General features: G+C 35.3%; 1 protein-coding gene across 22 annotated transcripts in view; it reads left to right on the top strand.

Annotated features, from left to right (window-relative positions):
* The window catches only part of l(1)G0196 (inositol hexakisphosphate and diphosphoinositol-pentakisphosphate kinase), a 331,048-nt gene that overhangs the window by 99,176 nt on the left and 208,439 nt on the right, over positions 1-23,433 (top strand). For 18 of the 22 annotated variants that reach the window (XM_081736359.1, XM_081736375.1, XM_081736369.1 and 15 more), the window contains one exon: positions 9,554-9,589. The exons of 3 other annotated variants lie outside the window; for them this stretch is intronic. In XM_081736359.1, coding sequence (XP_081592485.1) covers positions 9,554-9,589 — 36 coding nt within the window. Of the gene's footprint in view, positions 1-9,553; positions 9,590-9,677; positions 9,837-23,433 lie in introns of those variants that run through there. One more of the 22 variants, XM_081736378.1, reaches the window with a different exon arrangement.

Here is a 23,433-nt window from a genome sequence, read left to right as displayed (position 1 = left end):
GGGGCACTCGGTCGAAAAAGTGTAAAAGCTTTTTCAGGCCAGCCATCCTGAGTAAGGTTTTCCTGGGTTTTTCTCATTCATACCAGGCAAATGTGGGGATGATACCTAACATATAGGTTCCAGGCCGCTTCCTTCCCTCTCCAATCCTTTCTTCCGAACCTATCCTCGGATAGTGTGATCGCCGAGGGATGTCATCCCTCATTCATGACGGGTTAACATGGCCATAGATGCTGAAAGCCCAGAAATTTAATTCCTAATTCTATGTTGCTTGGTCAGTAATCTATTACCTAAACACAATAATTATTCTGAAAATATTTTTACTGTCGATTTTTCTTTTTGAAACTATCGATATTTTTGTACCATATCTCTCTACGGTAACTGGATCAGTTGAGTGATAGTTATATTAAATTAAAAATCCATCACTTAATACTGACCCTGGTAAAAATATGAAATGACACAAGAGGAAAATAAACAGCAAAAGTACTTTTAGATTAATACTTGCAGTGTAATGGTAGATGTAATTTATCGATCTATTATTGCGGACTCTTTATGCGGAAAAAGAAGCAAGTCTCCATATTGATTGTAAAATGCTTTTCTGTGTAGCTGTTGTTAAAGATAAATTTTCTTAATATATTTCTTGTTATTCTCACAGCCGTTTTATTTCATTTTGAATTTCAAGTTAAAAGCTTGAAAAAGGGGCGGACTAAATTGCTGAAATTAAGGCTTTATTTACGGCTATTAACAGAACATTAGTGCACAAAGTGTATAGCTTTCATGATAAAAAGTATTAAGAAGAAATTGTGTTTTGCTGTCATCATCTAACATACCATTTAATTGCATCCTGTATTTTGTGTCAGGTATATCTTTCAAACAGTCAGATTGCATCTTCGTGAATAAAATGAACGAAAATTCGCGTTGAAATAAATTTCGTAAACTGTGAAACCTGAAACACACTGAAATAAGTTAGACTCTTTATTTATATAAATAATTGGTTGGTTGGATTTTAGTTTAGTATGCCCGTCAGCACTGAAACTATATGAGACCTATAGATCTTCATATCTTCTGTGAGATCCGAAGAACACACAGCTTAACATGGGGTACAAACCATGTGAGCTCCCGCCGGGAATCGAACCCGAGTCTTCCGCGCCGTTATATAGGTAATGAGAATGATCATGTTTATTATTGTAAAAGCTAGGAGTTATAATCTTTAACGAAAAATGCCAGACTTTGTTAGAGTAATACTTCTTTGTTCCTATGGAACTGAGGAATGAAGAAGCCGTGTCTTCCAAATAAAAGTATTGATAGTTCTCAAAATATGTCGGTTTTAATTGGGTTGATTTTAGTATCGGTAAATACAAATAATATCTATATCAAAAATGTATTGATAAATTGTTTTTAACATAGTAAAGAGGTAGAGTGAGCTGTTGGAAAATTTAAGTGTGGGAGGCTTCGCGAATTTAGGTATGTACTGTAAATCTATCGTAGAATTTTTATGTTGCTTGCGTAAGTTGCTTTGCTTTTTTCAGAAGCATGCATTTAAGTTGTTTCTGTCTTGCTTACAGTTGAAGTTTTTAGTTATATGTCACTTAATTTCTGATCCTTCAATGCGGATTTGTGGCATGGAGTATATATATATATATATATATATATATATATGAGAGAGAGAGTGTGTGAGAGTGAGTGAGTGAGTGAAGGGATAAACGACAATAACTTCTGTTTTTAATAATAATATGTTTTCAGCTTCATAGAAATTGGATGCTTACGTTATAAGTATGTTATCTGGGTTTACTACCCACTGGTTTTCAGTAGGTAGTATTCATGTTATTCTTCAACTAAAAATAACAGCTTTACTGAAATATTTGAATAGTGGCAGAAGTGCCTGTTCTTCACACGAGGACAGCGATATATAGAAAATATTTCAAAGTTATGTACAAAGTGGTTTCAAAGAACTTGTTGATACAAGCTCGATTTCACTGGAATTACATAAACCTTCACACACTTGTTTATAAATAACTTTCCAGAACTCCAAGGCCGTGTCGGTCGTTTTCTCGCACCCGAATTCATGCAAATCGTTAGACAAGATCTTTTAGTCGATCTCCATCACCCCGAAATACATTTTTTAGAGGCGCACATGAATAAATTGTGTCAACGTTGAGACAAAGTTAGTCGCGTTCTTGCACCCAGAATCAAAGATGATTACCGTTTCCGGAAATGGTTACTCAGAATTTTACCTCACAAAAGTAAGTTTTCCGAAATTCATCTTGAAGCGTCTCTTTCCAGTCTTGAAACTTAGCGAAATCAACTCCTTGGTTGTGGTATTCATATTCCATATATTAATATGTCTATGCTCAGATTTCTAAAGGAATTTGGCATTGGAAAATCTTATAGTCTCCATACCTATCCTTTGGAATGACAATTCTCAAAACTTCGTCTAACCCATATTTTAAGGTACATAAAGAAAGTTTCTGCTTTCTTAAGCGAGAAAACTTTTAACCTCCATTCTACCTTCGTAGATATTAAACTTTACGAAGTCCCGTGTAACCCGTAGTTTAGAGTATAAGGAAAACATTGGTATAAAATTTCAACTTTCCACTCCCAGCAATTTTGAAGATCTAGTGAACCACGAAAAAAGTCTCCAAGTCCCTTTAGCCCTTAGGGTTGCATTACGTAGAACTCAGTCTTATTCTAGTGTTTGTTGACAACATTTGTACAAAACTTCAGGTTTATACGCCCAACAGCTTCGCATGGAAAATGACACGAGAAGGTGCAAGCCCCCTTTCCACTTTAGGGGTCGCATATCGTAAATCTCCGTCTCATATACTCTGATCTTGGAGATCTGGAGAACTTCGAAAAGAAAGAGAAATACTTTTGAAGTCCCTCTTTTCCCCGTAGAATTTTTGTGAACGATGGAAACGATGTTGGAGCCGTCTTTCTTAGCGCCAAGCCTAGCATTGACGGAGAATATTTTACAAAATTTAAAGTTCCTACGCCTAAAAGTTTCGCTACTTGGTGAACAGCGGAAAAGAGTTTATCCCATTTTTCTCTCGTAAGATCGAATTTCGCAAAAATCCCTTCTTATGCACAGCCTAGCATTAAAAACAACATTGAAAAAAAGTTTTTAAGCTACTAAGCCCAAAGCTTTCGGAGACCTGATGAGCGGGCAAGAAAGTTTCAAGATCCCTTCCCCAACCCGTACGATCAGATTTCGCAAAAAAATCCATGTTACAACCTAACGTTTAAGGAAAACATTTGTAAAGCTTTCAAATTCGTGCTCAAAAGTTTTGAAAAATGGTGAATGAAGTATCAGAACTTCTTTCCCCTCTTTCGGAATCGAACTGTGCAAAACCCTGATTTACCTACAGGATAAGATTCAAGATGAGACGTTTGTTCAAAATTTTAAGTTTCTACGTCAGCAGTTTCGTAGATTGGTAAACGGCGATAAAAACTTTCCTTTCCCCCTTACCCCTTAGATGTTTTATTGCAAACTTCCATCTTATATACAGTCTAGCACCTAAGGGGAACATAGATGTGGTGGTGTTTCAGATAAAACGTCCAATGCTTATAAATCGCAAACGCTAAGGGTGAAACAAAGAATGGTATAGAAAAATGCCAGAGAACATATCGAATAGAGCGTTCTGCTTCCTTCGCAGGTCTCTGTATCGTCCACCAGAGAGAGACCCTAAAATTTTAAATCAAAGGTATATCATACATCATTGAAACGATTATAAAAAACAAACAACTTCTGTAGGGAAACGTTGTTTATTGGGGAATCGTTTACGAAATTGATATAGTTTAGTGATAGAGTTTTTGCTGCTATTGTTAATATGGCAAGGTGTTGGTGGAGCTACTGTGACATGAAAGCAGAAATAATAACAAAATGCAGATGATGCATGATGCACTTCGGAAAGGAACAATGTGCGCGATCTCCCACAGATGTTCATGTAAACATAAATAGTATAAATGGCAATAGCTATCGCTTAGCACTACATGTACTAAAGCGTGGAGGGTGCCACAAATATACATACTGTAATGTATATATAGTAGGAGATAAAAATAATTGTGGAGACATCTGTGTACTGTCCATGTCAGTACATATCCTTAATACATTAAGTCGTACATGTGCAGACTCGTCTGGAGCTTTCTTCCCCTTTAATCTGTTCCGGAGTAATTTATACAATAACTTAAATTGCCATTGGAATTCGAATCCCAGTGATACTAATGATCAGAACGCCACCTACTTCGATCGGTTACGTGTTGGCACCTGTGAAAAAATGATAATGACATTTAGGCATAGTCAAAGCCTGCAAATGGGAGGAGAAGCATCGACTTTACTTTTGCTGAGATAAGTTTTATAGAAATAATATTGGTAGATATTGTAGTTTTAACGTTGTCGAAATTCGAAAATTTTCTCTAAATGAACTACTTTTTTCTTTTTTCTTTTCTTTTTTTTTTTTATGTTCATTTTAATTCACGAAGCAAAAACTATGGAATGGTACTTTGACTTCGAGATCAGTAATCAGTAATAAAACCACTTAGTAATACCCAAAGAATATGTACGAATTAAATAAAAATTTGGCTTTATCTAAGCATAAACAAGATGAAACTCCAATCTCCACCGTCTTCGTAAACTGCACCTCACACAAACGGCTTGTTCCTTCGTCTTTCCGTTACTTTTTTCATGATGTATCAAATGATATAACTTGCTATTTAAAAGTTCCGCGTGATATGCCAGTGCTACATGATAGACTGCTGTATGAGCCAACCTGAACGTTGTATTTTGATGTGCCTCAGACGTTTCCAATCTCACTTTTTTTTTTATCCTTCTTTATCCAGCCGTTTGTTATTTACACGGCTGGACGCTCTATCTGGAACTTCCTTATATATACAAGGTCACCATAGGTAATGTTATATTTTTGCACCCTGAGACAAAAAACGATAACTTGCCGTGAATACTACCTTTAGTCAAGTCTCCATTGTACTCCACAATACTCTGCTTCCTGTTAACCAGTTAAATTCCCCACAGAAAGAAGTCGTTGGTTTTAAAAGCAAAGAACTGGGTCACTGTTCGTCGCACATCCTCATCTTGCAATGTTTTCTCGGAACGGTGGTTTTGCAGGCTGCGAAAAAGACTAGTCTATTGATGCAAGATTGGTGAAAACGCTGAGTGAGAGATTTTCTTCCAGAGACATTCCTGGACCTTAGCACAAGTCCTTCTTGCCGTGTGTGGACGCGCATTATTACCATGAATGAGCATACCCTTGCGATGAATCAGAGCAAGACTCTTCTCCAACAATGCAATCTGTAGGGATTCAAGGTGCTGATAGTATAAACCTGCGTTATTTGTTTGGTTACGTGGCAAAAGCTGAAAATGGATTATCCCACGAATCTCCATCGAACTCTCTTCACTTTCCGAGCATGGAGTATCTATTTTGGCATATTTCCATTTGCCTCTCCTCCTTTACGTACTCACTGGAGTTTTCGTGTAGTGTTATGGTAGAGGATTCACTTTCCATCCCCTGTCACCATGTATAAAAATGATTCATGTATATGAAGAGTGAGCAGGGAACTACAGATATCCACTCGCTGTTGCTTTTGTTGAGGCGTTAACACATGGGGTACCCATTTACCTGGTTTTGACACGTACGCAATCCTGCAGATGACAGTGAACGGTAGAATTGGTGACATGGAGTTTGCTCGCTAGTTCTTCAACAGTTTGTATTGGATTTGCTCCACTGCTGCTCCTCTCAGGGCATTGTTGTCCAGTTGCACAAGTCTCTTTTCTTGTGGCTTATAAGTGAGGCTAGTATCCTCAGATCGAAACTTCTGGAACCACCTCTGGCACTTCCACATATCCAGAGCACCATGACCATGTATTCCGTTGATGTTTGGTGCCGAAGCGTTTTCTGAATGTACGTGTACCTGGTGAAATTCAAACATTATAACATGCCGTATTTGGTCCAGCCATGATCAAACACAAGCTTCAATCACAAAACGAGAAGTAGATCATTCTTCTACACACTACTGCACAATGAAGTGCCCTATATGACACAACTATGGCACGTGCCGTCTACTTCACTATTCAGTCGCCAAATGGCGTCATTGCAGCGATTATATATATATATATATATATATATATATATATATATATATATATAAACATTACTTATGACCAAGGAAGGATGACTGTTTTATGGGGTTACGTTTATTGGTTCGAATTCGTTCCGGGTAACACAGCCAATACCTCAAGAAAAAACAACAAACATTCATCAGCGTATCTTACAATTAGAATAGACTTCTGAATTTTTAAAGCGGAATTGAAGAATAAAATTAATGTCTTAATGCTAACACGCATAAACATAAAATTATTAAATTACATTATTATTAATGAAACGGAAGCAGGCACGTAACACGACTTTTCCAGATGATGTTGAAATTGTCCACCTCATTTTTGTAGGCAAAGTCCAACACACGTTCCATGTTACAGCCGACAAACGTAGTGATTCCTTGATAATGTTCGCAAATTTAGTTGTGATGTTTTGCTTCAATATTTCCAGGGTGGTTGAGTTGTTCCTGTATACATGTCCCTTCAGGTCGCCCCAGTAGAAAGAAGTCAGGTATAGTCAGGTCTGGAAACCTTGAGGCCACAACTCTGAAAAAGGAAGGGAAAAAAACTTCATATCAGCGCCATACTCCCACATGGTGTATGACATGTTGCCCCATCCTGTTAATAATAACCCTGTGTGAGTTCAATATCGTCCAATCTTTCAATAAATTCCATTGACGAGATTACCGTCTAACCGAGGACAACTTGAATCACCACACTGAATCAACGAGTAAGGTATATATTTGCTGTTTTTCTTGAGGCGTTGCCTATATCACCCTAGACGAATTTAAACCAGTGAACATAGTCCTATAAATTTCTAATCCTTTCTTGATCGTTTGCCACAAACCGAATTGGACTACAGTTAGAAAGTCTATAAACAAATAAAACCCGTTACTATATATATATATATATATATTCAAACCCTCACAGAAAGTGGAGAGATTTTTCTGTCATTAAGTGTATATACTCAAGAGCAGCTACACTAGCATTTAGTTTTAAGTTTGGTAAGCACAAAGCAATATTTTGAAGAAAATATAAAGCAGATATTACACTACATATATTTTTTTTTAGCTTATTTAATTTTACCAGTGCGTTTATAATAATCAGTGTATTAATGTCTTTGAATTTGTTTTTATTCAGTATCGAATTTTTGGGTGTAGAAATCAATACTTGATATGGAAAATGCGTGGAGAAGTTTCTGCAAAATGTTCTACATTTCAGTAACATCAAATTCAACTATCACAACACCTTACTGTCAGTTCAGTTACTTTAATTCTGATTTATGTTCATAAATGGGAGGGAAAAGACATTTTGCCCTGGACTTCATTTATGTGGGAGTGACAAATTATTCATATTCAGAGAGGCTAATATGCCCAAACCTGCTCTGTCTGTGTGATGCCTGTGTGTGTGTGTGTGTGTATGTGTGCGCGTGCATGAATCAAATATTCTCAACAGTTACTAGATATCCTTCGTCTCTTCTACTGAAAATTGTATCTTTCTTTTTTGCTATATTGTGTGCATATTGTTGTTTATATTATTATTCCAGTAGTGGTATTAATTTTTGATTAGTAAAACCGTATGATTTAATGCATGCTAAAGAAAATCAATGTGATTTTTTTATGGTATATTCAGAGTAAGTTTACAGTAGCTTGTGATTTGATTTAATGTATATATACTGTTTGTTGAAATAAAAATAATTTGTGTGGTATTCAATGTATAGTCGAGAGCATCCGGTCATTCTTATGTCCTATGGGCACAAGTTTGAAGATTACTTAGTAAACGGTATTGTGCATTTTTAATTGTTGGACTTCCTCAAAAGTTATTGTAATATTATCACAAATATTACCTGGTTATATACATAAACATAATACAGTATTTTAGTGAAACGTTCACTAACAAATTTTATTTGTTAACTAATTTTATTTGGCGTCTTTCAAATTTAGTTGGAAAGACCATCAATTTACGTCAGTGGAAAAATAAACAAACAAATAAATAAATAAAACTTTAGTACTGGATAAAGAACAGGACAATATTGTATTTCAAGTAGATTTTCGATTATACCTGAAATACTTTTTGTATAAATGTTATTTTTCGTCTGTATATCAATATCTTGATTGCATTTAAATTTGAGAAAAAATGTACTGTAAACTTATTCTGAATGATTCAGTGTTATATGTAGTATTGAAATATGGAGTTTTCATTATTAATGAATTGAATGAAATGGAAGCAAAATGAAAGTCAAATAAGACGTTGGAACTTTAAATATTAAAGGAATTTTGTATCTTCAGATTTATGAACTTACACAGTGATATTCTTGTAGTAACCCAAGATGATATTAGTTCGTAGATCTTTTTATTCCATGTTTGTACAGCTATTATCAAATTGGAATAATTTGTAGATATTCGTAACATATTTAACTCCTAACAAAATTTAAATATTATACGTAGCCTTGAGATTTAAGTTGGGAATATTCATTAATATTGTTTCTGGTAATACATTTTTGGTTTATCATTTGTTCCAATTGCAAATGTAAAATTCGTCAAATACCATATTCAGTTTTATTAACTAATCAAAATACTTTTTCTGATTAACTAAATTATTTATAAATAAAAGTATGACTGTGTTAAAAGTTACGAAGTATTATTTTCAACACTACAAAATTCGTTAGTTTCGTCAATTCTGACTTGTTACCGGATTGTTATTACTTGAGAATTTCGGAAAGAATTAATAAAATATCTGCTGATTAAACCAAGTATTTTCTTTAGCATGAAAAGTCGCTGTAATGAATTTCATTAGCATAAAAAAAGAATTTATGTTTCTCAAATACATTGCTTCACATCCTCGAGTTCAGTCATGAAATGCTTTTGGGGCTAATTCTAACAATCGTCTTGTTGTAAGAGGCATTAAATCAATAATCGTATTTCTGGCAAGTAATGAAAAAATACATAATACCGAGGATGACCCAGTAAAATCAATTGAAAGATTGTAAGATTAATCGTGGAATTAACACGAATCATGTAAATAACAGATTTGTTTGAATAAGTAGAATAAAGAATAAATTGTCGTATAGTCTTGATATTGTAATTCGTTCATATATTTTAAAATTAGAACCAAATGAAGTATTAATGCTACGTAAACGTACTAAGTTTAAAGATAAACCAAGGAATGTTATATTGAAAATTAGACTTTCCTGTAAATCTGTGTTGTTATAACTTCTATACCTAGATATTGATTGTAACATCGAAGATTATCTAAGCATGAAGTACAACTTCGTTATAAACGCAAAAAGTTTAGCTCTCATTTACCTAGATTCATATTGTGCAAAGAAATTGACATTATTTACAAGATACATTAGACGCAGTTGTGATGTAATAGCATGATGTTACCACACCTTGCATTGTAAATTCTGTCTAGGTAAGCCAGCTAGTATCATATCACCTCTGATGTCAGGTTCCAGGAAGACTGTACTTTGCTGTTGGAGAAGAAGTGAGTACCTTTCGTGGTTTCCCTCATTCCGCTTTTCAAGTCTTTCATCTCCCAGCTACTGAAGCAGAGAAGAGCTGAGTGAAGGCTATACAGGAGAGCATCCAACTGCTGCTTTTACTTCTTACGTTTCTCGTGGGCCAACAGTAACATTTATTTTCTTATTTTTGTTGAAAATTTGTAAACAGAAAATAGTAGTGTTACGAAAATAGATTTAGGACTTCAGGAGTGTTGAATTTCACGAGAACATGTAAGTTACATTTTCTATTATTTTATTCTAGTAGCCGGTTTACAAGTAGCTATATTACTGTCTGGCATTAACGCTTAAGTTAGGAAACCATGTGCAAGAAATTTACGTTTAGTTTTCCTTAGTTACAAAATAAGTGAATGTTAAAGTCTCATATCACAATGTATTAGAAAAACTCTCCGCAGATAGTTTCTTCAAATAGTGTTAAAGACAAAATGTTTATTTTATATTTTGTAGACAGCCATTTAGGTAGGAAATTATAAATTTTATCAGAAGAAATAAATATCAATATTTCCATTTTTACCAATGAAAATATGTTAAGTCTAAGATGAACATTATAGGTCTTACGTATAAACAGTAAAATCATGTTTGCTTAACCAGAACTGTTCAAAATGGATGGTTTGTCGGAGAATTGGGATTTGCTTTTGTGGTAAAATTAACTTTACTTTCTCTGACAAAACTTGAAAAAACATACTTGTGAGTAGCCAAGTGGTTTTGTTAGCGCATAATGAGTCTTCTCGTATTGGAATTCGTTTTCATAAATTTACAAGACATGATGCATAAATCCGAAGTACTAACGCAGCCTCCCCCCCCCCGTCTCTCTCTCTCTCACTCACTCACTCACTCATATGCTGCTAAAGGTAAGTCTTGGGATCACCCTGGGACATTCAGACGTTTATGACGTATCTTTGTCCACATCGTTACACTATATTCAGGTTAGCAGAAAGAGATGTCAAGGAAGTACATCAAGGAGATGAATTCCTATGTTAACTGTACAGACCCATAACTCCCGAATCCATTCTTCACTGACGCTGGGAATCTATATGCGTCGTCATTAAGACTGGCTCTTACAGGATATTTGTTGCATTCCGTGATTCTGGATTCAAAGGAGCGAAGTGTTACTTGTGAGATTTATTTCATCTTCCAGATGTCTATATGACATTCCATCCGATTTGTCGTAGTGTTTACAAATTGTCCAAGCGACTGTGTGAAGACGAACGTTGTTCTGAAGAAAAGTGGAAGGCTGAACAACTCTTCTCTCGAAACGAATTGCAGGTTTTTCTTTTTAAATCATATAATTGGATTCCATTAATCGCACTTTTTCTGTAAGGAAAATCTAGGTTCAGTACTCCTTGAGAATTAAAAAAAAAAAAAAAAAAAAAAACTGCATTAATGATATAGTGGCTAGTGTTCATGCTTTTAAGGCACGAGATTCCGGCTTCGACCTGGAATGTAAAAATGAAAATGAAATACTTAAGTTTTACCTCCCACGGTTATGCCGGTTAGGATAAAGGAGACGGTGATGATGAGAAATGAATGAAGTGGTGAAATGAAGAAAATGGGAGGAAACGGGAGAACCCCGAGAAAACCCACGAGCACGGTGTTTGTCCACCACAAATTCCACACGTCGCGGGGTGGGATCGAACCCGGGACCCCCAAGCACCAGAGGTGAACGCTCTACCACTGAGCCACCGCGCCCCCGACCTAGAATGTAGTAGTGCACCCATGTGTCATCACAGGTAACGATAAAGTTTAAAAAATGCTTTTATCTTTTTAATATCGTTGCAGAAGTGGTTCGATTGTCACTAATTTTTCTGTATTCAGGGTTCAAAACTGGAACAATCCATCTAATAGTCACTTTGCTAAATTCATAGTGATAGTTATTGTTTCTACATAGCCAACACTTGAAGCTTTTCAGCTTCTCTAATTAGTGGTTCAGTAACAGTCGAGTTATTGTCGTTCGTCGACGGGAATGTGATTATTCTTTTTCCAGCCTGCTCTAAATGACTTGCACCAATCATGCATTCTGAACAGAGAGACTAGTCCTAAGTTTCACCTGAATCTGTAATGGATTGTCAAAAATTTAGTAATTCTCTGCGCAGTATTACTGTGTACCTCATTCTTTAACATAATGAGTAGGACTGACAGGAGGAAAGGGAAGCAGCTATCACTAGTATCGTTTTCAAATATGCTTGTGTTTGACCAATGCGTCGTATCTATTTTGAACTTTTTACAAGAATAAACATGAACGTCTTTGTTCATATTTGAACACCCTACATATCTACACTCCAATGTTCACATTACTTTTCTCTGACTTCCATATGATGGTGTACTAGCACAACTTGTAGTCTTGTTTGGAACGACAGGAGAAAGTTATTTTGTTCTTTTAAGACGATGCTAACAGATTTATATTATTTTATTACCTAATGTTAAAGTTGTATTGTTGCTTTCTACCGAGCGATATCTTTTCTCTGAGTGTCTTGGTGGAATATTTATCCTTACTCATCATTCACTTGTCCAAGGATAGCAAAGTAATCCTATTCAATGTACAATAAATGATTAATTTAAAATTCATATTATATATATATATATATATATATATATATATATATATATATCATCTGTGTATATTTGCGAATTTTTCAATTTTGAGCCCTCCATTTGATGGAGCATCAGAAACTATCTGAAGAAAGGGATGGAATTTTTCGCGTCATTCTTACCGTTCGCGAGATATTGGTCCAGAAAAGTTCCGATTTCGGGAGATTTAAGTCATAGATCTCAGGAACCGTAAGTCGTAGAGAGATGATATTGGTGTTGATCAATACCAATATTGATTCAATACCAATACCAGTTATTAATTCAATAATTATTGCGTCATTAGTTATTATTTTTATTACAATTATAATTTATATTAATATTATTATCTATATTTTGTTATCTGTTGAATTTAATCAAATAAATTTAATATACAATTTCATACGAATGTCGAAAAAAATAATTCTTTTTAAGTTAGTTCTGGAAATGCTCTTCGAGCGTTCTCAACTAGTTACATCTGGCACCTATGTAATCATACTGTTATTCAACAGAACAATGGACCAATGTCTAATTTTCTGTGCTAATATGAAGATTGGATGTCATAAGCCCAGCATAATTTGTAGTTAGGTTCAAGTAAATATAACTTTTTACATTTTTGATACAGAGTGAATGATAGTTTTCAAATGAAAGATTCTGTAGTATAAGATGATCCCGAAGAAGTTCGTTATTGTTAACAAGTATATCTGTAAGTTAATTGTGATATACTACTCAAGAATTACGTATTTGAAACTAATGTCTATTTTAGATTGCAGAGTTTTGTAAATACTAGAGATTGCAAAACTTGCAATATTGTAACATTTTAATATTACCTTTTATTTTTTTTTTTTTTTATAGTGTTTTGACAACTATGATAATTTGTCATAAAATTCAACCACATTTTTAATTTATGTTAATTTTCTCTGCTAAATGTTAATATTAACTTTCTGCAGTGTTTCAAAACCGTATACCTTACGATACGGTTTGCTGACTTGATAGCAGCTCAGTAAATGGATGATTGGAACACAATTTTCGCGACTTGAAGAAGGACAATATGACTTCATAATAGAGTTTTCATAACATTCGCTGCCATTTCTTTTAATTTTAGTAAATAAATGATGACAATAAAGAGTATAAAAAATTAGTAAGGAAATTAGATAGTAAAGGAACTCACCTTACACCCGGGAGAAACTAGATAGTATCTACCAAACTGATATTAGATGAACTCATAACTTTTTCCATGTTTATTCTTAAAGGTCAAATAAAGTGTGCAGTTGGACACTCAAAATTTCTGCGCAATATGAAACCATTTGTAGTATACTTCATAGCATCTTGTATATATTGAATTACTTAGTTTCAAAAAGCTTTGTATTGTTTGTTATTAGATTATTACCAAAAAAAAAAAAAGCGCAGTTAAGACTTAAAACATAAGTGACGACACAAATGAACTTTATTTTAAAGATACTATTAAGGTATGAAATATGCGTCATTTAGGAAGTAGTGTACAAGGTATGTCTGAAAGTTAGTACATAATTAATTTCAGGAGCTTTGGTCAAAATAATATGTATGTACATTTATGTGGAAATTATTCGGCAAAAAATAACAGTGAAGAAAGTAATCATCGGAACTGTGAACATGAAGAGTACAGTATCCTCTAGATGCTTGATATTTATTGAGCAACTTGACATGAGAATTACAGTAAATGTTCTGAATTAGCTCTATTGCATGCATCTTCGTGTTTCTCACAATCTCAAGTACAGTGGAATTATTTCGTTATTTTTTACAACTATGCCAAAATTCGTAAGCTTAAAAACTTCTCGTGTATGATATTCAATGTTTTTCATTTGCATCTTCCTATACAAGAGTTCGCACTTTTATATTCGTAGCAAATACTTGTAGAGTAAAAATTATTTGCGTTGATCGGAATTAAAAAAAAAAAAAAAAAATACTATGAAAATTGTAAAAAGGAATATATAAGAGGAAATGAACCAAATATGTAAGGACCAAATTTTTCTTGCTACACGCTTATTGAACGGTTAGGTCAGCTAATTTTATTATTTCATTTTCATTAGAATTTAGTACTTGTTTTTGTTAGAATTTAGAACTACCAGTTGCTGTAACTGCTGAAAGAAGTTTATATAAAAATTATTTCATTAAGTCGAGATATAGTGCAACATCCTACTGAAATGTTTCGACGACACGACATATAAATTAACATAAAGGATATATGAGAATATTAGCCAGGCTAGCTTCATCTTAGATATAGATCAATATTTGACCATGAATTGTAAATTGTCTTATTACTGGTATTACATGCTATGCAATGTATTAAAATGACTATTTCATATATTAATCGATATTCGAATATCGTTTGTTGATCTTCAGTATTACGTGCTAGGTTAGCATTAAATTAAAATAATAGTCTACTGTGTAAAACCAATTATTTTGAGGAAATTTTTACTCCCTGTTCATGTCCTGGTAAACAATATCTGTAGCAGTGGGGCAAGTAGAGGGTTAGAGCATTCAGTTATATACTAACCGGATATATCACTTTAAAACTAGGATTAATTTTGCATCTAACAACAGAACAACGAACCACACATAATTATGGCATTTTCCTCCTGCTTCTAAAGTAGCACCCTTATGATACAGAAGGTTGTTCTGTTTATATCGGACCGAAGTAGAAACTCCACTGTCATCTGGAGAATTACTCTAGAACGATGCCTCTGCTGTCAAAGTAGTGTGTCTGAAGTTACTGGTGGTTGCGTATCGTCAAATTACAGCTAAATTAAAAAATTACTGGTAAGGGTATGTCAGGGCCCCTTTCCATGTTCGTTTTCCCTACATATACATAGTGAAATAATGTTAGGGGAATGAGTTTACACTCAATAATGTTAGGGGAATGAGTTTACACTCGGAGTGACTACTGTGAAAACTATTGTGGTCCGTTACACAAATTACGAGTCTTTGGTAAAACAGTCACCCAAGGAAAGCACTAGCAAGAAGTTTCAAGGAAAGTAACATCTAAAGTACTGCAGGGGATCCGCCTATTGGTGTTTTTTTTTTTTCTTTCTTTCTTTTAAGCCTCCACTTCTCCCTGCTTTGGCCGATTTCTTACGGTCTTATTATAGGGCAGTCGCAACTTGCCTCTGCCTTTTTTTCTCTCTCTCATATACTCTTTTATTTCATTTTTTTCTCTCTCTGCTATTCGGCTTTCGTCCTCGACAGATTTGAGGTGAGGCTCTGTTTTATGGCATGGTGCCTAATTATATAAACCATGCCTTATTTTCTTCTTTTTTTTTAAAAAAAATTACTATTTATATTTATTACAATTATTATTATTTTTTTTTTTTACAAAAGTACATACACAGACGATCACAGACATAAAACCTGAAAAGAGACAGAGCTGAAACGAGACTAAAAATAAAAAAATATTAATATAATATATAAAAATGATAGTTATGATAGTAAAAACAAAATTTTCCTTCTCGTTTATTAGGAAATCGGTACTCCAGATTTCCCCAAAATTTTCTCATATTAACTTATCTTTATTGTTTATTTACTTTTTATCCAGACTTGAATTTTGCCTCTTGACAGAACACAAACACTACACATTCTGCACTACAACACTACACTAACACTAAAACACTAAACAGATAAAGTTTTTAGCTCTTGGCTTCCTCAGAGCTGATTTTTTTATTTGATATCAAATTTATTTAATTTTATTTCTATTTTTATTGTATCACACAAAATTTATCTTCTTCCTCTTTCTTCTCGTCTTTCTTTCCAAAGATTTTCCAAAACATGCCTAGCCAGAGTACTAAATTTTTCTAGTTTTTGTTCTTCTTCTATGATCGTTTTTATACTATCTTGTTTCAGTTCATTCCTTATTTCTTTTATTGTGTTGTTTGTTATATATCTGTCGCAAGACCAGAAAACATGTCCGGAGTGTGAAGATCGCCACAAAAGCATTTATCATCGTTTCGTAAGTTTAGTCTTTTATAATGTGTTTTAAATGGTCCATGTCCTGATATATATTCTATCACATCTTTACTTATATTTCCCATCCTTTCTCTTGTTTTTAAATCTGGTATAATATTTCTAGTCCTGGCACCTTTCCTGGAATTTTTCCATTCTTCTTCCCATTTTGTTCGGATGATTCTTTCAATATCTTCATCGAAGCTTGGTATTTCTCCTGTGATTTCCAATATCTTCGTCATTTCTTTATTTTGGATCCAAGTCTTGATACATTTTCTTAATATTTGGAGATGTATCGGTTCTTCATATGTAAGTAATTGCAGTACTTCGGCTGGGATTGTCTTCATTATGTTATTTATCCTTATTAAAATAAGTCTCTGTACTCTTGTCAATGTTTCTTTTAGTTTAGTATTCATAAAAATTCGGTGTCCCCATATGCCCACGCAGTACTGTAAGATTGCCATTAATATCGTCTTGTTATATAACTTGAAAATCTTCTTGTCCAATCTAAAATCCTTTGTTGCAACTGTTAGTAATTTGTTGGCTACCTTTTTTGCTTTTTCTGTTATTTCTGTTATATGTTTATGAAAGTTTAATTTTTTATCAATCCATACTCCAAGATATTTGAATTCTTTTACGTGTTCAATTTTTGTATCATTAATTTTTATTATTGGATCCCTCTTTAAAATTTGACCAAAGACCGTGTATTTAGTTTTACTTGCTGATAAATTTAACTTATTCTCTTTGCACCAATTATCTAATTCTGTTAATACTATTTTCCCTTTTGCTTCTATTTCATTTCTTGATGATGCTGAAAATACAACTGCCAGATCATCAGCATAACCCACAACACCGATTGTTTCTTGCATATTATTTAAGTAATTTAAACATGGCTGTAGTGTAACATCCCATATTAAGGGCCCGAGTATCGAGCCTTGTGGGCAGCCTTTTGTGCTTATTGTTTTAATGTGCCTATTGGTGTGTCAGAAAACTCCACTGACCCAATGTGCGATGAGCTTGCGATTGAATTTGAGATCTTCAACTGAAAACACATTTATTCGTAAGCCGCTGCCGCTGAGGAGCGTCCGTAATCCCGCTTACACCTCTTTCTTGCGTACCACATTACAAAATGGAAAACAAACTGTAGGAAACTATAGAAAGCACTTAGCGGGATCCAAATGGCAGGCAGTCATTCCAGTGGATGAAGCATGCATACATCTTGCTGCTGGTGGTCACGTACAGACTCAATGATAGCGATACCAAGGGTATCTTCGTTTGCTACTGCCGGGGAAGTTTCTCATGAGAATTTATAATTGTTTCGGGAGTCAATTATACAAGGAAATTTTTGATGCACAAGGTAAAATGGAAGTGAATGCAAAAAACTTCTAAAAATTCATTACGTCTATCTTCCGAATCGAAATTCCCACAATTGTACGCCAACCACAAGAGGATCCATGTGGAAAAGGCTTCAAATTATACCGCCGGAACATTGTGCTTTTCTATGCGGAAATGGAACGGGAATCAGGAATTTGTGCAGTCCGTTTCAAAACTTTTCTGTAAAGAGCGCTAATGCTATCTAATGTATTTCTGCGGCTGTGGCCTGTTGAAAAGAAGTCTCCAATATCGGCGTCGACGTATACTCGCTGGTCTTTGAAAAGCTTGCAGTTAGAAGTGGGATCGAATTCTTTCGCCCGTGCCTCGCAATGGAAGCTTTGATGTCGATTGATAATCTACAGTACTGAGAGTTCAATAGAACACCATGATGGCGGTGAGGTGTAAGATGAGTACTCTTTAAAATCAGTCCGGTATAAACCGAACAACCTTCTGTACTTAAGAATGAATATGTATGGCACATTTATCCATGTGCTTAGTTTGAAGCATCTCTTTTTGTATGTAGTACAAAGAGTTCGGACTATAAAAACTGAAATCTCCTAAATTAATATTATATATGCACATATGCTTATAAAATAATGGACACATCTACAGTTTGCAACACATAAGATCTGTCAGGTGGTAACTGAGGATCCGTGTGCGGCGCCTAGCCATTGTTATTGGTAGTAGGGATAGTCTATAGTACATCAGGTGGGGTAGAGGGTTGTGGTGCAAAATGTGAGCTCGCGTTGGGTTTCAAAGAGGGTAAATTGTGAATGCGGGGTTAGTTGCCTCAAGCATGTCTAAGTTGCTCAGTATGTTGTCGCGAGGAATAGTGTGTAAGGTGATAGTCTACAGAACTTACGGAAAAAAATCTGCAAAGAGTAGTTATTTTTTAAGCGTAAAGACATTTTTCAGTTGCCAGATGACTAATTAAATGATGGTATCATTAAAGAATTTTTAAAACCAACTCTTTATTTAGATATTGAAGATAATTGCGAAATGAGTCGTTAACTAGTTTTGACTATGCACATATCTATTATTAATTAAATGTTTTGATGACACAGTAACAGAAGAAAATATTATCACAAACCTAGTCTGTACATTACATTCCTATTTTTAGAACGGGTTGGAACACGAGTGTTTTAAAATGACTGGGGAATCAGTTTCTGCTTTGGTAAAAGTTAAAAAGACTAAAGCAGAGGTAAAAGGACGGGAATAACAAAGAGAAGCAAGCAATTTAAAATCTTGAAAATCTGCAATTTCGAAGTTAAAAAACGAACGAACAGCTGAATCTTCAAGATTTAGTTCGATAAATGACACATATGAAGAGATCGCGCCAGCAAGAGAACAAGTCATCAAAGTAAAGTAAGAATCAGTCCAAATAACAGTCAACATATTGCAAGTACAACAATAGTGCGACAAGTAGAAAAACTGTTGTTACAAATTGCATAAGTTAACAGAACACAGCATTTGGGAAATAAGGCTTATGACAAAACCCAAGTAAGCATTACAAAAACTCAAAGGAAAATTTGTATTACTGTATTAATGGGCAATTACACAATCAGAAGGGTAAAGATGTGTCTGTAGTCCTAAAACGTTTTATCACAAGAAGTCAACCCCAGGAGATGATATCCTTCAAACATCCTTCCCTTAAAATCATTTCTTCTAGTAAATCAGCCTCAACAATACAAATCTTACCCATCTCAGGATACGTCAACTCTTCTCTGTTCTTTCTGTGGTAATTTCTTTGAGGATACTTCTTTATTAAAGAAACGTTATTTAAACATACAAAATCTGTACATGTAGGAGGTACGGTCACAGACACTAAAAACATGCCTAAAGAAATAGTAGTTAAGTATGTAATAGTCACATGTTGTGTTATATTGAATATCACCTTTATTTTTGTGAAATTGGCTTATTGGCTCATTGGAACGATTACCTGTACATTGAAATATTTGTGTGCATTAAAAAGCTTTTTCTTAATTTTATTTACACATATGAGTAATAGTGCAAGTGTAATTGATTCATTAAAACGATTTTCTGTGCATTGGAATATATTTTTGAGCAGTGAAACGCTTTTTCTCAATTTTCTTTATACATGTGAACAATAGTGCATTGTTCTCACTTATCTCTAAGACTGTGAGAACATCTGGGTTCAATAAGTCCCAGGCCTACGCTTCAAGTGGATGGAATGTAATAGCCAACAAGAACGCGCTTGGAGATGACACGTGAGTAAAAACGGTAGTTTTGAGGTATTCGAGAGTATAGATCTTGAAAATGCTCTGGGTTCGAGACTTAACTCGAAGAAGACATGCAGATCACTGTACAACTTGACATTAACAAGAACATTCATTAACTTCGCTTATCAATTTTTTGCCTTTGTCTTTGTTGGACTGAGAATTCTTTAGGAAGACTTCAAGAAAAAGCTGAACATCATAGAACTATCATCACATACGGCATTTAATAAAGTTCGTTGTCGTGTTCCATTTAATTCATGACCAAAAATAAGAGAACAACTTAACATTTTGTTGGATCAAGAGGTGTGATTGAATCCGCTGAAAGCGCATATAATTCTGCTGTTCTATTTGTTAAGAAAAAAGAACGGGGATTTGCTTATTTAGTTGGACTCAGGACTTCTAAATGAACACGCGGTGCTTCACAACATATTATCATTTCCTATTTATATTATTTTGTCTGCAGTTGGAGGAAGATTTTATTATTCTAGTTTCCACAATCTAATTCGGATTATTGAGACAAGCCCAAAGCTTATTTTATTGTACCAAACAGACACATGAAACATGCAGACAAGGAAATATGAAAGGCATGCGGATCACATTTCGACGTTTCGTATAAAAGAACCCTCTGGATTTGGTCAACCACACTTCATCCGAGACACTTGACATTCGTTTATACTTACGCAGGTCGTGATGAAGTAGAGTCTTCGAGGTTCACCTTGTAATGGCGCTGGTGGGTGCTTACAGCACTACAGGCAGGCCCGTGCTGGGTCACTAACGAGGGCGGTGGACAAGTCTACCAAAAGGGCGCTCATACAAACGTGAATGAATATATATATATATATATTGTGTAACTTAATTAATATACTAAACGTCGGGAGGTGATTCCTGACACCGGAGATAAAACGAAAAGTATAGACTAACCTGGGTGTAGAAATGCCTCTAAGCTATGACCACCCGAAAATTTTCGAGAAAATGCAACAGCAGCCATACTCGAGAACAAAATGTCGGATCGAAATCGTGCAAAAGGGAATATCCAATATTTTTAGTCGTTGGGGCCGCGGTGGCTCAGTGGTAGAGCGTTCACCTCTGGTGCTTGGGGCCCCGGGTTCGATCCCACCCCCCTATAAGTGAACTTTGTGGTGGACAAACACCGTGTGCGTGGTCTTCTCGGGGTTCTCCCGTTTCCTCCCACTTTCTTCATTCCACCATTTCATTCATTACTCATCATCACCGTCTCCTTTAGCCTAACCGGCATAACCATGGGACGTAAAACTCAAAGATTTCATTTTAGTTTTAGTCGTAGATTCCATTAGTATACAATCTGATGTAGTGCAGTGGCGGTGCAACGGTGACTCCCAAAGAAACTGGAGTATTCCTTGGAGTATTTTATCAAACGTAAGTGTACACGAAACAGCTGTGAAGAATAACTGTTCACAGTTTGATATTGTCAACCGTTGACCGCATTGCAAAGATGACATTGCCGAAGCAAATTTTTCTGCGTGCGGTCAGACACACTTGAAATTTCGGAGGAGAATGCCGTTGCTATTGTAACTCGAGCAATAAGTTCTTCTGCTGTCGTGGCTAGTGTTGCGTACAAAAGGCGTTTCATAACGCCCCAAATAAGAAATCAAGAGGCGTGAGGTAGGGTGAAAGAAGTGATCATAACACAAGTCAATCTCTTCCAATCCAACTACCTGGGAATCTTTCATTTAAGTAGGCCTGCATATACCTGTCAAAATGAGCAGGTGCACTGTCATGCTGGAATCACACCTGCTGTCTTATGTTCAAGGGAACATGTTCTAACAATTTTTGGAGAACATTACGTAAAAATAAATTATACGCACTCCCACACAGGCAGGCCAGTAATTAATAAAGTCCTACCACAAAATGACCTACCATACTGCACCGCGCGCTCACATTAATCTCTCTGCTGATCGTTCACTAGAGTTGCATGTGGGATTTCTACGCCGTACACATGGCTACTGCTAGTTTCTGGACGATCTTTGATCATTCCCAGTACGCTGTGTTCAAATTCAACTGTCCACATGGTGCAATTTTCCTCCGATTTCATGTAGGGGAAATTGAAGAGACCCTATTTCCCGAAGGCGAATGTGGAGGCGTGGAAAAAAATATAGGGAAACTTACTCTCCTATGAGGGCGATGGTTACGATATAAACGCCTTGCCTCTGGGATATTTCTCCTTACTTTCCGTAAATGAGGTACATATCTGCCAGCTCGTGGACAGAGTAAACTGCCGTTGCGCGGGCACACACAGATTAACAAAATTAATTTTACTTAAACACCAACGTCTACAGTTTTACATGACGTGAATACCTGGATACTACACTCTACCGTCATACGCAACACTTCCTATCCTGTTATACAGCAATTTCACACGTAACATCAGAGCATCGGACACTGTATAACACTCACAAGTTGCGTCAGATGCCTACTATAACACAGCCACGCCAATTTATGCCATCCACATCAAAACTGCAATGCAGCCTTCCGCGAGCCACTTGCAAGAGGCAAAGAAGGGACGATAATTCCATAAGTGCTGCTACGTCTAAGCAAAAGTGCCACATTCTCTTTCCTCCGTGTTGGTATTTCATCCACCTCCTAAGTACATAGAGAACGTCGAAAAAATATTTTTCACCATTTGTTGCATGTGTTTTCTTCTAGAAACAATTTTTTTTCTAAAAAAAAAATTGTTCCACCAGTGACAAAATCAAAATATAAGTGAGCTACACTACGACACTATTTTGGTATATTCACAATAGGAATGTAGGTTTTCGTAGGTCAGGATTAAGGGGCGTTTTTCCAACTCCAAGAGAGAGGAAAAGCCCTTCGAAAGTATCCCTGGAAGAAGATTTACCTAACGGATAAATTAAGTATACTGTTCCAGAGCATTTCTTTGTATCATTATGCAACGTGTATAACATGTCGTGTTTCATCCATTTTTGTTGCTTCTGTGCACAGAAGTATCATATTCCACGGAATTACATATTACGAGGAGGCAATCCTTTAATGCAGCTTACTTTCGCCCAATATGTATCTGGAAAATCCTTTGTACACTCGTTGATCACATATGATTTTTGTATTTTTGAATACTAAATGTTATGTTTCTTTACATACCGCCTGACTGTCCTATGCACGATCTTTTTAAACCTAGTATGGATCAAAGTTATTTTTTCCATCTTCACAGACTTGTAACTTGGACAGGAAGCCGTTCATTTATCATCCGTTATCAATAGCCTAGAAAATATAACTGTGATACGTTAAAGAATTCTTTTCGTTTATATTATTCTCCCGAGAGTTTATTCTGTGCTGAGACGAAATAAATCAATCATACCTGTGTATATCTCTTTCTTTCGAATTCAAAGTGTTCTAATTTGAACGAAATCTTGTACTTGATAGTTGTTCATTGCCCTCATTTAACGTTTGATAAAATAGTCGATGGAATACTCCAGTTTCTTTGGGAAGCACCCTTGCGTCGCCACTGTACACTAATGGGATATATGACTAAAAATAATGAACATTGTCTTTTACCCGACTTCGATCCGATGTTTTATTCTTGAGCTATAGCTGTTCTTAAATTTTTACGACAAATTTTCGTGTGGTCAAGGTGCCAAAAGGAGGCATTTTTACACTCAGGTTGG

The sequence above is a fragment of the Thermobia domestica genome, chromosome 13 (genome assembly GCF_964235325.1).
Source record: "Thermobia domestica chromosome 13, izTheDome1.hap1.1, whole genome shotgun sequence".
In the NCBI taxonomy this organism is placed as follows: domain Eukaryota; kingdom Metazoa; phylum Arthropoda; class Insecta; order Zygentoma; family Lepismatidae; genus Thermobia; species Thermobia domestica.
This window is presented reverse-complemented; position numbering and strand designations above follow the sequence as displayed.